A 16,969-nucleotide genomic window follows, 5' to 3' on the forward strand; every position below is an offset into this window, starting at 1 on the left:
AATAATACTCGTATTAACTGGTCTTCCTTGTAGGTGTATGGATATTATCCTATCACTGACAGCGTTGTACTTCAGGATAGATCTTGAAACGTTCTTTTTGACGATGAATGCAACACCATTCCTCTTCAAGTGTCATTCCCAGCATAGTAGACCATATGATTGTCCGATTCAAAATGGCCAATACCAGTCCATTTCAGCTCACTAATGCCTGGGATACCGATGTTTATGCATTCCATTTCATTTTTGATGATTTCCAGTTTTCCTATATTCATACTTCGTACATTCCAGGTTCCAATTATTAGTGGATGTTTGCAGCTGTTTCTTCTCATTTTGAGTCACGCCACATCAGCAAATGAAGGTCCCGAAAGCTTTGCTCCATCCATGTCATTAAGGTCGACTCTATTTTGAGGAGGCAGCTCTTCCCCAGTCATCTTTTGAGTACCTTCCAAGCTGGGGGGCTCATCTTCCAGCACTATATCAGACAATGTTCTGCTGCTGTTCATAAGGTTTTCACTGGCTAATGCTTTTCAGAAGTAGACTGCTGGGTCCTTCTTCCTAGTCTATCTTAGTCTGGAAGCTCAGCTGAAACCTGTCCTTTCTGGGTGACCCTGCTGGTATCTGAATACTGGTGGCATAGCTTCCAGCATCACAGCAATACGCAAGCCCCCAAAGTATGACAAGCTGACAGACACGTGGGGGCCCACTAGAGTAGGCACAGTTTATTTACCTGTTGCATTGATACTGGGCTTGGCTGTGTGACTTGCTTTGGCCAGTGGAACGGTTAGCACATGTTGCATGAGCAGAAGCTTTAGGAGTACTTGTGTGCTTTGACTTGGCCCCTTGCCATCAGAAGAACATGCCCGAACCAACAGCTGGCCCAAGAAGGATGCCAGGACACATGGATGTGGAGCCAGCCTGAAGCCCAGCTACTCCCAGGAGCCCAGCAGACCACACCTTGCCTGTGGTCTTGTGAACAGGAGCTAAGTGCTTGTAGTTGCAAGCCACTGAGTTACGATGATGTTTGTCATACAAGATTCTTGCAGCAGCAATAGCTGACTAATATAAACGTGTCATTGCATTCACTCTTTTTTATTTTATTGTGGTTAGAATATGTATAGCAAAACATATACCATCTCAACAATTTCTACATGTACAATTCAGTAACAATTACAATCTTCATGTTGTGCAACCGTTCTTGCTATCCTTTTCCAAATCATTCCACCGCCATGAACATAAAGTCAGTGCCCCCTGAACAAAAACTCCTCCTTCCACCACTCCCTCCCACCCTAGTAACCACAATAATCTTTGGTTTCTATAAATTTGTTTATCTCACGTAAGTGAGATCATACAATACTTATCCTTTTGCGACTGACGTATTTCACTCAGCATTGTTGTTTTCAAGGTTCCTCCATGTTGTGGCATGCATCAGGACTTCATTTCTTTTTATGATTAAATAGCATTCCATTGTGTATGTATACTACGTTTTGTTTATCCATTCGTCTGTTGACGGACATTTTGGTTGTTTCCACCTTTTGGCTGTTGTGAAAAGTGCTGCCATGAACATTGATGTACAGATTTCTGTTTGTTACATTCACTCTTGAAGATGCTGCTTCTGATACTCCTGTATTCCTGACAAAGAAGCAGCCTTAAGGAAGTAGCGCTGTAGAAAGCACAACAGAGACAAGAATACTCACAGAATAAGAACTCTTTCGGAATAGACGTTGAATTTCCCGCATGTTTATATGAGCCCTGTTTCTTTAATTTCTAATGTCCAAGGTCAGGGGAACTTTAACCTGAGAAAAAGTTATACATTCTCCTTTCCCTACTGGAATGATTTTTTTCTGCAAATAAAAACTTCACTGTAGTTGTGTCTAAAAGTTAATGCATAAACTATACTTGGGAAGTCAAAAAAAGTGAAAAGAAAAAAATTTTCTGGTATCTAAAATATTTTTCTTCTTTCCTCACAGTCACTTATGTCCTAATAATCTCCCTAAAACAACTGTAGACCCTATCATTCACTCATTCATACGTTCATTTGTTCAGTATTTACTGAGTGCCTACCCTGTGCTAGCCTCTGCACATACCCAGGCAAGTGCTCCTGTGTCTAGAAACATAGTGCTGAAGAAAACAGACAGAATTACCGGCTTTCGTGGAGCTTACGTTTTAGTGGGGAAGTCAGATTGTAAATAAGATAAATAAGTATTATGCTAGGTAATTAAAAAATGCTAAGAAGAAAAAGCATGGAGGAGTGTTACAAAATATGTTTGTTGTTGGGCACCGTTGAGTCGATTCTGACTCATAGAGACCCATGTGACAGAGTAAAACCGCCCCACAGGGATTTCTAGGCTGTAAGGCTTTTTTTTTTTTAATCTTTATGGAAGCAGATCACCAAGTTTTTTCTCCTGAGGAGCTGCTGGGTGGGTTCAAACCACCAACCTTTCAGTTAGCAGCTGAGCACTTAACTGTTTGTGCCACCAGGGCTCCTTGGTGATAAGGGTAAGGGGTGGTGAAAAGGGATTGAATTCTGGGTATATTTTGAAAGTGGAGGTTTCTAAAGGATTTGCTGACAAACTGGATATAGGATGTGAAAGAGAGAGAGGAGTCAACAATAGCCCTGTATATCTTGAAGAATGGCATTGCCACTAATTCAGAAAAAATGTAGGAAGATCTGTTTTAAAAGAATATGACTTCAAAGGTCAGCGGAGCAAGTGCGGGGGTCTGGGGAACATGGTCTGCGGGGACTTCTAAGTCAATTGGCAAAATAATTCTATTATGAAATCATTCTGCATCCCACTTTGAAATGTGGCATCTGGGGTCTTAAATGCTAACAAGCGGCCATCTAAGATGCAGCAATTGGTCTCAACCCACCTGGAGCAAAGGAAAATGAAGAACACCAAGGCCACACGACAACTAAGAGCCCAAGAGACAGAAAGGGCCACATGAACCAGAGACCTACATCATCCTGAGACCAGAAGAACTAGTTGGTGCCCGGCCACAATCGATGACTGCCCTGACAGCGAGCACAGCAGAGGACCCCTGAGGGAGCAGGAGATCAGTGGGATACAGACCCCAAATTCTCATAAAAAGACCAAAATTAATGGTCTTACTGAGACTGGAGGAATCCCGGCGGCCATGCTCCCCAGACCTTCAGTTGACACAGGACAGGAACCATCCCCGAAGACAACTCATCAGAAATGAAAGGGACTGGTCAGCGGGTGGGAGAGAGACGCTGATGAAGAGTGAGCTAATTATATCAGGTGGACACTTGAGATTGTGTTGGCAACTCTTGTCTGGAGGGGGGATGGGAGGATAGAGAGAGAGGGAAGCCAGCAAAATTGTCAAGAAAGGAGAGACTGAAAGGGCTGACTCAAGAGGGGGAGAGCAAGTGGGAGTAGGGAGTGAGATGTATGTAAACTTATATGTGACAGACTGATTGGATTTGTAAATGTTCACTTGCAGCTTAATAAAAGTTATAAAAAAAAAAGAATATGAATAGCTCAATCTTGGACATGGTAAGTTTGAGATGTGTTTGACATGTGGAGATGTTAAGCAGGCAATTTGGTATTGGGGTCTACAGTTCCAGGCAAGGCCTAGGCTAGGGATATACATTTAGGAGCCATCAGCATGTAGATGGATTTAAACCTAGAAGACAGAGTGTGGAGGTGGAGAATGGTCCACAAGCTGAGCCCCTGGGCACTATGGGGAGGAGGAGGAACCAGTAAAAGAGACCATGAAGGAAATGCTAGAAAAGTAGAAGGGAAATTAGTCCAGCACGATGTTCTGAAAGCCCTTGACCTCTGAAAGCCTTTGACCTCGTTGTAATATGCATGCCATTTCCCCCATTTGTTTCCTGACCAGAGGTGTGCTGTCTTCTTCAGCTAGAAAAATGAAAGTATTCAGGAACTTAAAACTTCTTCTCTGGAAGAATTTCATCTTAAAGGTAGGTACGGTTAACTGCAGGGAAAATGTGAGTCCTTGAGAGGGACTAAGGAGCCCGGGTGGCTGCTAACCGAAAGGTTGGTGGTTCAAACCCCCAGCTGCTCCTCAGGAGAAAGATGTGGCAGTCTGCTTCCTTAAAGATTTACAGCCTTGGAAACCCTATGGTGCAGTTCTACACCACCCAATAGGGTCGCTATGAGTCGGAATGTTTACGTTAAATTGGTTTCCAATAATGGTTTAAAGAAAAATTAAGAACTTTACTTGTAAAAGGGCCCTTTTCTGCAAATGAGTCGTTGTTAACTGTAATTATTAAAAATGGCATAATTGGTGCTGATTTCTCTCTTCTGGTGTTACAGAAAAGCTAAAAGGAAATGTTTCTAGGTAATTCTTTATTTTTTCTTCTTCATGCATTTTGCAGGGAGGCCAGAAAAATTAAGGAGTTCTTATTGGAAGAATATTCACCATAGAGAGATTTATACTTGCGTTCTGTTTTGGACTAACATAAAGCTTTTGTTTTTTATTTTAGAAGCGGAAGCCTCTGATTACAGTTCTTGAAATCTTGATGCCAGTATTATTTTCTACAGTTGTAATGTATCTTCGTTTCAATAGTTTGCCAAGAAAAAGACCTTCATCTAACTACCAACCAGTTGATATCAGTTCACTGCCAGGATTCTTCTATCATTATCCTGTGAAAAATAAATTTCAACTAGTTTATATCCCTGCCAGAAGTGAAGCTTTGAAGAATATCACAGAAATGGTGGGGGAAAGCTTTGATGTTGATTTTGAAGGTTAGACATAAAGATGGGATAAGAATAAGGGAGGCATTTTTATAAAGTATTGCTTGAAGTTGTTTCCTAAGAAACAATATAGAGATTCCAATTATGGGGTCTTCAAATTCTAAAGAGGCAACAGAAGTGGTAGTTGAGGGGAAATAGTCCATGCGGGATTTTTATTCTTTTAGAAGACACGATGGAAACACGTGTATTTATGTTTCAAGGCTAATAAAATGTTAAATGTTTTTGTTTTTAACTTACTATAGTCAAACCAGTAACTATCAGTGCATCCTAATTGCATGTTGGATCAATTTGAGACTGCAGAAGTTGGTAAAAATCTTCAGCTTCTTCATCTTTGGCCTTAGTGGTTGGTGCGTCAATTTGAATAATAGTTGTATTACCTGCTGTTCCTTGTAGGCATATGGATATTATCCTATCACTGACAGCGTTGTACTTCAGGATAGATCTTGAAATGTTCTTTTTGACAATGAATGCAATGCCATTCCTCTTCAAGTTGTCATTCCAAGCATAGTAGGCCATATGATTGCCCAATTCAAAATGACAAATACCAGCCCATTTCACCTCACTAATGCCAGGATATCGATCTTTCTGCATTCCATTTCATTTTTGATGATTTCCAATGTCCCTAGATTCATACTTCATACATTCCAGGTTCCGATTATTAATGGTTTCTTCTCATTTTGAGTCATGCCACATCAGCGAATTAAGGTTCTGAAACCTTGACTCCACCCGTGTCATAAAGCTCAACTCTACCTTGAAGAGGCAGTTCTTCTTCAGTTGTTGAAACAATTGAGATGTTTCAATGAATGGATGCAGCCCTGGAAGTTTTCATTTGTCTATGCCAAGAAATTTGGAAGACAGCTACCTGGCCAACTGTCATGGATTGGATTGTGTCCCCCAAAAATGTCTGCCAACTTGGCTAGGTCTGATTGTCTACCATTTTATCGTCTGATGTGATTTCCCTATGTGTTGTAAATCCCATCGCTATAATGTAGTAAGAAGGATTAGTGGCAGTTGTACTGATGAGGTCTACAAGATTATATATGTCTTAAGCCAATCTCTTCTGAAATATAAAAGAGAGAAGTGAGCAGAGAGACAGGGGAACCTCATACCACCAAGAAAGCAGGGCCAGGAACAGAGCACATCCTTTGGACCTGAGGATCCTGTGCTGAAATGCTCCCAGGCCAAGGGAAGATTGATGACGAGGACCTTCCTCCAGAGCTGGCAGAGAGAGAAAGCCTTCCCCCTGAGCTGACGTTCTGAATTTGGACTTGTAGCTTACTAGACTGTGAGAGAATATATTTCTCTGTGTTAAAGCCATCCACTTGTGATATTTCTGTTATAGCAACACAAGATGACTAAGACACCAACCAACTGGAAGAGATCCATATTTATGCCTATTTCCAAGAAAGGTGATCCAACTGAACGTGGAAATTATCAAACAATATCATTAAAATCACACAGAGGTAAAATTTTGCTGAAGATCATTCAAAAGTATCTGCAGCAGGATGCCAGAAATTCAAGCTGGATTCAGAAGACGATGTGAAACCAGGGATATCATTGCTGATGTCAGATGGATCCTGGCTGAAAGCAGAGACTACCAGAAGGGAGTTTACTTGTATTTTATTGACTATGCAAAGGCATTGGACTGTGTGAATCATAAAAAATTATGGATAATATTGTGAAGAATGAGAACTCTAGAACACATAATTGTGCTCATGAGGAACCTGTACATAGATTTAAAAAAAAAAAAAAACCCTCATTGGCTCGACTACCCCAGACAGGATCTGGCTATTACATTGCAAGGGCAAATCTGTTTGAGGCCTGACTATAACTGTTTCAGCTGTGTGATGCAGAGGCAGGTTTTGGACATTTGATACTGCTTTGCCTATTAAACAAGGCCTTCACCCACCCACAGCAGAGGCCTGAGTACTGGAGGCTCCAACCACGCTACCTAGCCACCTGCAAAAGGGCACCAAACATAAGTGGTGCCTACCAGTCCTTAGAGGTAAAAGCACTGGGTGCCTATGGAACCCACCCACCAGAGTGCTCTAGAGAACAGGGATGTATTTTCCTAACTTTCTTCCTCAGAGTGTGACATCCTGCTGCTTCCAGAAACCTGTGCATACACCAATCAACAGTGCTTCTCTAAGATAGTAGGTGAGAGCCTAAACCACACACTAGGTGACCAACTATCAGGAATACAAGAATAGTGAGTAGACTCCTAGGCTCATATACCTGGTAACAGCTCTAGCCATCTGATAACAGGATATTAGTGCTTTGAAGGCTCCAAAAATCAAGTGAGCTTACTATAAAATTTTTTTTTTTTTTTTTTTTTTTACAGTAGCCTATTTGGGTATATCAAAACAAAACAAAGCAAGAAACTAGAACACAGTGAGCAAATATAAAAGAAATTAATACAATAACTTATAGATGGCTCAGAGACAACAGTCAATATCAAACCACATAAAGAAGCAGACCATGAATGCTTCAACAAACTCCCAAAACAAAGAATGAAGGACTCTCCTGGATGAGAATGTATTCCTGGAATTACCAGATATAGAATACAAAAGATTAATATACAGAACTCTTCAAGAAATCAGACATGAGATCAGACAATATGCAGAAGAAGCCAAAAAACACACAGACAAAGCAGTTGAAGCAATTAAAAAGATTGTTCAAGAACATAATGAAAAATTTAATGAGCTGCAAGAATCCATAGAGAGACAGCAATCAAATTCAGAAGGTTAACAATAAAATTACAAAATTAGACAATTCAATAGAAGAGCAGAATTGAGGAAGTGGAAGGCAGAATTAGTGAGATTGAAAATAAAACACTTGGCAACAATATATTTGAAGAAAAATCAGATAAAATAATTTAAAAAATGAAGAAACTTTAAGAATCATGTGGGACTCTATCAAAAAGAATAATTTGCAAGTGATTGGAATACCAGAACAGGGAGGGATAACAGAAAATGCAGAGAGAATTGTTGAAAATTTGTTGGCAGAAAATTTCCATGACATCGTGAAAGATGGAAGGATATCTATCCAAGATGCTCACTGAACCCCAAACAAGGTAAATCCCAAAAGAAAGTCTCTAAGACATATTACAATCAAACTTGCCAAAACCAAAGATAAAGAGAAAATTTTAAGAGCAGCCAGGGATAAGCAAAAAGTCACCTACAAAAGAGAATCATTAAGAATAAGCTCGGACTTCTCGGTAGAAACCATGCAGGCAAAAGGCAGTGGGATGACATATATAAGCACTGGAGGAGAAAAATTGCCAGCCAAGAATCGTATATCCAGCAAAACTGTCTCTCAAATATGAAGGCGAAATTAAGACACTTCCAGATAAACAGAAGCTTAGGGAATTTGCAAAAACCGAAGCAAAACTACAAGAAATATTAAAGGGAATTCTCTGGTTAGAAAATCAATAATATCAGATATCAACCCAACACTAGAACACAGGACAGAACAAGCAGATATCAACCCAGATAGGGAAATCATAAAAATAAATCAACTTAATAAAAAATAATAATAGTAAAAAAAAAAAATCAAGATAAAAAAGTGCTCAAAACAGGGAATCAGTGATGTTATTATGTAAAGCATGACAACATTAAATCAATAAAGAGGAACTAAATAAAGTAGGCATAGATCTTCCATATGGAGACAAAGTCAAGGCGATATAGGGAGATACAGGTTAGGTTTAAACTTAGAAAAATAGGGGTAGATATTAAGGTAACCACAAAGAAGACTAAAAATCCTACACATCAAAATTAAAAAAAAGAAAAACAAAAACTCGGCAAAAACAAAATCAACTACAGTGAAAAAGAGGAACACACAATTTACAAAGAAAACTACTCAGCACAAAAAAAGTGGAAAAATGAAACTGTGAACAACACAAAAAAAGTCATCAAAATGACTACACTAAACTCGTACCTATCTATAATCACACTGAATGTAAATGGACTAAATGCACCAATAAAGAGACAGAGCTGCAGAATGGATTAAAAAAACACAATCCGTCTATATGCTGCCTACAAGACACACCTTAGACTTAAAGACTAAAACTCAAAGGATGGAAAAAATATATCAAGCAAACAACAATCAAAAAAGAGCAGGAGTGGCCATACCAATTTCTGACAAAACAGACTTCGAACTTAAATCTACCACAAAGGATAATGAAGGACACTATATAATGATTAAAGGGACAATGTACCAGGAGGATATTACCATATTAAATATTTATGCACCCAACGACAGGGCTTCAAGATGCATAAAACAAACTCTAATAGCGTTGAAAAGTGAGATAGCTGCACAATAATAATAGGAGACTTCAACACACCACTTTTGGTGAAGGACAGAAGGTCCAAAAAGAAGCTCGATAAAGACACGGAAGAGCTAAATGCCACAATTAACCAACTTGACCTCATAGACATATACAGATCACTCCACCCAATATCATCCAAGTATACTTTCTTTTCCAATGCACATTGAACATTCTCTAGAATAGACCACGTATTAGGCCATAAAGCAAGGCTTGACAGAACCCAAAACATTGAAATATTACAAAGCATCTTCTCTGACCATAAAGCCATAAAGCTAGAAGTCAATAACAGAAAAATCAGGGAAAAGAAATCAAACACTTGGAAACTGAACACTTTGCTCAAAATTGATTGGATTATAGAACAAATTAAGGACAGAATAAAGAAATTCATAGAATCCAACAAGAATGAAAACACTTCCTTTCAGAACCTTTGGGACACAGTAAAAGCAGTGCTCAGAGGTCAATTTATATCAATAAATGCACACATACAAAAAGAAGAAAGGGCTGAAATCAAAGAATCATCCCTACAACTTGAACAATAGAAAGACAGCAACAAAAGAAACCCTCAGGCACCAGAAGAAAGCAAATAATAACAATTAGAGCAGAATTAAATGAAATAGAAAACAGAAAAACAATTGAAAGAATTAACAAGACCAAAAGCTGGTTCTTTGAAAAACTTAACAAAATTGATAAACCATTGGCCAAACTGACAAAAGAAAAAGAGGAGAGGAAGCAAATAGCCCAAATAAGAAATGAGATGGGCGATATTACAACAGACCCAACTGAAATTAAAAGAATCACAACACATTACTATAAAAAATTGCACTCTAACAAATTTGAAAACCTAGAAGAAATGGATGAATTCCTAGAAACACACTACCTACCTAAACTAACACAAACAGAGGTAGAACAACTAAATGGACCCACAACAAAAGAAGAGATTGAAAAGGAATCAAAAACTGCCACCAAAAAAAGCCCAGGCCCAGAGAGCTTCACTTCAGAATTATATCAAACTTTCAGAGAAGAGTTAACACCACTACTACTAAAGGTATTTCAGAGCATAGAAGAGGATGGAATGGTCCAAAACTCAATCTATGAAGCGAGCATATCCCTGATACCAACCAACCAGGTAAAGACTCCACAAAAACAGAAAATTACAGACCAACATCCCTCGTGAACTTAGACGCAAAAATTCTCAACAAAATTTTGGCCAATAGAATTCAACAACATATCAAAAAAAAAAAATTCACCATGACCAACTGGGATTCATACCAGGTATGCAGGGATGGTTCAACATTAGAAAAACAAGCAATGTAATCCATCACACAAATAAAACAAAAGACAAGAACCACATGATCCTATCAACTGATGCAGAAAAGGCATTTGACAAAGTCCAACACCCATTCATGATTAAAAAAAAAAACTCTCAGCAAAATAGGAATAGAAGGAAAATTCCGCAACATAATAAAGGCCATTTATACAAAGCCAACAGCCAACATCACCCTAAATGGAGAGATTCTGAAAGCATTCCCCTTGAGAATGGGAACCAGACAAGGATGCTGTCTATCACACTCTTTCTTATTCAACATTGTGCTGGAGGTCCTAGCAATTATGCTAGATAAAGAAATAAAGGGCATCCAGATTTGTAAGGAAGAAGTCGAAGTATTTCTGTTTGCAGATGACATGAGCTTATACACAGAAAACCCTAAAGAATCCTCAAGAAAACTACCAAAACTAATAGAAGAGTTCAGCAGATTATCAGGATACAAAATAAACCTACAAAAATAAGTTGGATTCCTCTACACCAACAAAGAGAGTGTCGATGAGGAAATCACCAAATCAATACTATTTACAATAGCCCCTTAGAAGATTAAATGCTTAGGAATAAATCTAACCAGAGATGTAAGAGACCTACACAAAGAAAACTGTAAGGCGCTACTGCAAGAAACCAAAAGAGACTTACATAAGTGGAAAAACGTACCTTGCTCGTGGATAGGAAGACTCAACATTGTAAAAACGTCTGTTCTGCACAAAGCAATTTATAGATACAATGCAATCCCAATCCAAATACCAGTGAAATTTTTTAATGAGATGGAGAAACAAATCACCAACTTCATATGGAAGGGAAAGAGACTGTGGAAAAGAAAAGCATTACCGAAAAAGAAGAACAAAGTGGGAGGCCTCAGACTACCTGATTTTAGAACCTATTATACTGTCACGGTAGTCGAAACAGCCTGGTACTGGTACAACAACAGATACATAGACCAATGGAACAGAATTGAGAATCTAGATATAAATCTATCCACATATGAGCAACTGATATTTTACAAAGACCCAAAGTCTGTTAATTGGGGAAAAGACAGTCTCTTTAACAAATGGTGCTGGCATAACTGAATATCCATCTGCAAAAAAATGAAAGAAGACCCATAACTCACACCATGCACAAAAACCAACTCAAAATGGATCAAAGACCTAAATATAAAATCTAAAATGATAAAGATCGTGGAAGAAAAAATAGGGGCAATGCTAGGAGTTCTAATACATAGCATAAACAGTATACAAAACATTACTGGAAGTGTACAAACATCAGAAAAGAAATTAGATAACTGGGAGCTCCTAAAAGTCAAACACCTATGCTCATCCAAAGACTTCACCAAAAGAGTAAAAAGATTACCTACTGATTGGGAAAAAGTTTTTAGCTATGACATTTCCGGTCAGAGACTGATCTCTAAAATCTACATGATACTGCAAAAACTCAACAACAAAAAGACAAATAACCCATTTTAAAAAATGGGCAAAGGATATGAACAGACACTTGACTAAAGAAGACATTCAGGTAGCTAACAGATACATGAGGAAATGCTCACGATCATTAGCCATTAGAAAAATGCAAATCAAAACTACAATGAGATTCCATCTCACTCCAACACAGCTGGCATTAATCCAAAAAACACAAAATAATAAATGGTGGAGAGGTTGTGGAGAGAATCAGACACTTATACACTGCTGGTGGGAATGTAAAATGATACATCCACTTTGGAAATTGATTTGGCGCTTCCTTAAAAAGCTAGAAGTAGTACTACTGTATGATCCAGCAATCCCACCTCTCGGAATATATCCTAGAGAGATAAGAGCCTTTACACAAACAGATATATGCACACCCATGTTTATTGAAGCACTGTTTACAATAGCAAAAAGATGGAAGCAACCAAGGTGCCCATCAACGGATGAGTGGATAAATAAATAATGGTATATTCACACAATGGAATACTATGCATCCATAAAGAACAGCGATGAATCTGTGAAACATTTCATAACATGGAGGAATGTGGCAGGCATTATGCTGAGTGAAATTAGTCAGTTGCAAAAGGACAAATGTCGTATGAGACCACTATAATAAGAGCTCAAGAAATAGTTTAAACAGAGAAGAAAATATTCTTTGATGGTTACAAGAGAGGGGAGGGAGGGGAGGAGAGGGGATTCATTAATTAGGTAGTAGAGAAGAACTAATTTAGGTGAAGGGAAAGATAACACACAATACAGGAGAAGTGAGCACAACTGGACTAAACTAAAAGCAAAGAAGTTTCCTGAATAAACCAAACGCTTTGAAGGCCAGCGTAGCAGAGGCAGGGGTTTGGGGACCATGGTTTCAGGGGACATCTAGGTCAATTGGCATAATAAAATCTAGGAAGAAAACATTCTGCATTCCATTTTGGAGAGTGGTGTCTGGGGTCTTAAATGCTAGCAAGTGGCCATCTAAGATGCATCAATTGGTCTCAACCTACCTGGAGCAAAGGAGAACGAAGCAAACCAAAGACACAAGGTAATTATGAGCCCATGAGACAGAAAGAGACAGAAAGGGCCACACAAATCAGAGACCACGTCAACCTGAGACCAGAAGAACTAGATGGTGCCTAGCTATAACCGATGATGGTCATGACAGGGAACACAACAGAGAATCCCTGAAGGAGCAGGAGAACAGTGGGATGCAGACCTCAAGTTCTTGCAAAATGACCAAACTTAGTGGTCTGACTGAGAGTAGAAGGACCCTGGAGGTCATGGTCCCCAGACCTTCTGTTAGCCCAAGACAGGAACCATTCCCAAAGCCAACCCTTCAGACAGGGATTGGACTGGACTATAAGATAGTGAGGAGGAGTGAGCCTCTTGGATCACGTATGCACGTGAGACTATGTGGGCAGCACCTGTCTGGAGGGGTTATGTGAAGTCTGAGCGGGAGAGAAGCTGGCTACTTGGACACAGAAATACAGGGTGGAGAGGAGTGTGTTGTCTCAGGGGGAGAGCAACCAGGAATATACAGCAGGGTGTTTATAAGTTTTTTTATGATGCACTGACTTGATTTGTAAACTTTCACTTAAAACACAATAAAAATTAAAAAAAAAAATTTTTCCCTTTTTTATCGTACTTTAGGTGAAGGTTTACACAGCATATTAGTTTCTTATTAAACAATTAATACACATATTGTTTCGTGACATTGGTTGTCAACCCCACAACATGTGAACACTCTCCCCTTCTCTACCTTGGGTTCCCCATTATCAGCTTTCCTGTCCTCTCCTGCCTTCTCGTCCTTGACCCTGGGCCGGTGTGCCCATTTAGTCTCGTTTTGTTTTTTGTGCCTAATTTCTGGCTGAAGGTGAACCTCAGGAATTACTTCAGTACTGAGTTAAAAGAGTGTTTGGGGGCCATGTGCATGCCTTATGTTTTCAATAGAAAAAAAAAACTAGTTAATAAAACATTAGTATTCTCAAATTTGAGAAAATATTGCTGCTCTAAAACAAAACAGACTCCTATGAAAAGGAAACAAAGAAACAGAAAGATGTCTTGAAAATTAAAAATGATTATTAAAATAACATTCATGGAAATGATAGAATGGACATGTCAGAAGCCTGATAGGTGATCCAGAAGGTAAAGTCAAGGAAGTCTCTGAGAATGTAAAGCAAAAGGACAAAGAAATGGAAAATATGAAAAAAAAGTTAATAGGCATGAAGGCCAGATGAAGTCAACCTTCATCTACCTGGAGTCCCAGAAGGAAGAAAAGGAGATGACTAAGGGGAGGAAAAAAACCATCAAATATAGAAAAGAATTTCTGAAGGAACACTTGAGACTTCAGATTCAAAGGGTTTCACTAGTCCAAGCAGGAAAACAAAAATAGGGCAAACTTAGACACATATTAATGGCACTTCTGAACTTCACAGGATGAAGAAATAGAAGTCCTAAAAGCTTTCAGAGAGGAAAACCAGGTTACTTAACAAAGAAGCAGACATTACACTCAGCAACGTTGTATGCTAAATTGTGTAGTAACACTTTCAGCATTCTGAGGAAGAATTACTTTCGAGGAGAATTTTATATCAAACTACCAAGTTTGAGGGCAATTAGCTGTAGAAATTATTTCTTTCATCAGAGCACTTTAATTTCTTTATTATTTTGTTTTCCATTTTGGGTGGTTGTTAAAACATAGGAGAGAAGGTTGATATGGAGTGATAGTAATTTCCTCACAAACATGGGCAAGCATTGCGTCCATCCGCCTGTTTATACTAAGTACTACCTAAAAAAAAGTACTACCTAGCTAAGGAGAATTAGAATACAAAGAGTTTTCCAAAGCCTCAATTAAGGTGTAGGCCATTATTATTTGACTTTGTTCCTAGCATCTTGTATGTGCTCAAGTGTTTGCAGAATGAATGAATGAGTGAGTGAGTGAGCAAGGTTTGCTCTCCCTTAGTTGAGAAGTAAACTGGCAATTTCCTAAGGCAGATGGGGAGGTGGGGATTGAGCAATGTTTGCCTTCATTCAACCACTCAACTGATTGGATTTAAAAAAAAAAAAAAAAAAAATTTTTTTTTTTTTTTAGTTCGAGGCTATCATTCGGAGTCTGCATTTGAAAGTTACGTAATTAATGATCCCAGTGCTTTCTACATATTGACGGGAATTGTTTTTGATCATAGCTTCAACGACAGCAAGGATTCCCTGCCCCTCTCGGTAAGAATATATTCTCCCTAACAGCCTTATGGGTCCCCAGGCTGACCTTGTTACCTGACTCATCTGCCTTGGTCTGTTTCAGCTCTGTCAGCTAGCTGCCATCCTATTTGCATAGGAGATGAGAGAATGCTTCCATGTCCACGGCACATTTTATGAACTAGACTTTGAGTTCCCTTCCGGTTTTCTGATGCTTTAAGAGAGGAGACTTGCTCCAAGCAAGCCTCTATCCTGAGAGTACAGGACGGCATATGTTCAGCTGCTTGATTACAAAAGCAGAATGTTAGGAGTATGGACTCCAACACCAGACTCTATGGGTTTGAATCCTGGCTCTGCAACTTACTAGCTTTGTGACCTTGGGAAAATTAGTAACATTTCTGGGCCTCGGTTCCCTTATCAATGTAATTGGGCTCACATTGGTACCTAACTCCTAGAGTTGGTGTAAGGATTAAATGAGTTTATGACTATAAAGTGCTCAGAACAGGGCCTGGAACATAGGAATTTACCACCAGAATTAGTTACTATTGCTGTCATCATTATTAATCTCATGGGATTTCAGACATGGTAAGTTTTTTTTTTTTTAAGGGGGAGGTAGTGTTTTAAACATGGGATTATCTGGCTTCTGTTTTGGGACAGGAAAACTAGCTTATTGCCTTTGCTTTGTGCTGTACAGTCTAGATAATGATTGATTGGTTGTTAGAACTTCCACGGGATACTGGAAGGTGGAGACAGACAGTAGTAAAATAACCAACATCTTTCAAGCCTTACTAATGCCAGTCACATTGCAAGGGACCCTCTCCTTTAATCCTGCAACAACCTGTGAGGGAAGTGCTGTTAATACCATCTGCATTTGACTGATGAGGAAACTAAGTCAACAGAGGTTAAGAAACTTGCCTAAAGTGACATGGCTATTCAGTAGGAGAGTTTGGATTTGCATCCAGGTAGTCTGGCTCCTGGAAGGTGGTGAAGCAGCCCACTGTCCAAGTCCTGCAATGGTTACTGACGTGTGCTTCCCTGGGGGGACGTTTGCTAAGGTGGGTGCCTTTCCTCCTGGTACAGATGACATGACCCACACCTTTGCTGTGTCCTATGCCTTTTCTGAGCTTCAACATCTCCTGACCAAATTTATTTTCTCTTTGTTCTTCATAGGTCAGCTATTCCTTGCGCTTCAGCTGCATCATGAGGAATTTTTTATTCTTGAGGGTAATAGTCCCTCAGGATTATGTTGAAGGCTGGAGCACATCCTTTCTTTATCCTCCGAATCCAGGAGATGAGCCCCGGGACCACGCATTTAACGATGGGGGGAGCCCTGGTGAGAAAGCCAGCCGCTCGCAACCAGTGGCCTGTGTCTGTGGAGCTGTTTGAGTTGTTTCTGCTCTCTGAACACTGCTAAACTAGCATTTCAGAAGAGCCTGAAGGAATTACCTCTAGAAATGTGGCCCACGGTAAAATCCTTACAACCCAGTGTCAGTTAAAGAGGCAGGTATGAGTGTGTCTGCTTTGTAATGATGCGTCGTTTGAAGGAAGGGTCCAAACATTTCACAGGAACAATGAGTGAGACCCTTCTTTACGTTTCTGTATTTATTAACTTTCTGTTTATAAAAATGTCTATTTTCAATTGAAGTGGGCTTAATTTTATCAGTTGTTTATACTCTCATAACGTGATCTCTATGCCACCTCTTCTCTAACTCAGGCCTTTGTCCTCATGCCACCCTTGCCCCAGTGTCTTAATTAGCTAGTGCTGCTCTAACAGAAATATCACAAGTGGGTGACTTTAACCAATAGAAATTTGTTTTCTCACCATTTAGGAGGCTTGTTGCTGTTGTTGTGTGCTTAGAGTTAATTCTGACCCAAAGTCACCTTGTACAACAGAGCAGAGCTGCCCCATAGGGTTTCCTAGGCTGTAATCTTTACGGGA

General features: G+C 39.4%; 1 protein-coding gene across 1 annotated transcript in view; it reads left to right on the forward strand.

Annotated features, from left to right (window-relative positions):
- Window positions 1-3,886: 3,886 nt before the first annotated feature.
- Window positions 3,887-16,969, forward strand: part of LOC126087063 (ATP-binding cassette sub-family A member 17-like) — a 99,686-nt gene continuing 86,603 nt past the window's right edge. The window contains exons 1-4 of the mRNA XM_049904040.1: window positions 3,887-3,940; window positions 4,466-4,727; window positions 14,927-15,054; window positions 16,201-16,363. Of these exons, the coding sequence (XP_049759997.1) occupies window positions 3,887-3,940; window positions 4,466-4,727; window positions 14,927-15,054; window positions 16,201-16,363 (607 nt within the window). The remainder of the gene's footprint in view (window positions 3,941-4,465; window positions 4,728-14,926; window positions 15,055-16,200; window positions 16,364-16,969) is intronic.

This window comes from Elephas maximus, chromosome 12, assembly GCF_024166365.1.
Source record: "Elephas maximus indicus isolate mEleMax1 chromosome 12, mEleMax1 primary haplotype, whole genome shotgun sequence".
Lineage (NCBI taxonomy): Eukaryota > Metazoa > Chordata > Mammalia > Proboscidea > Elephantidae > Elephas > Elephas maximus.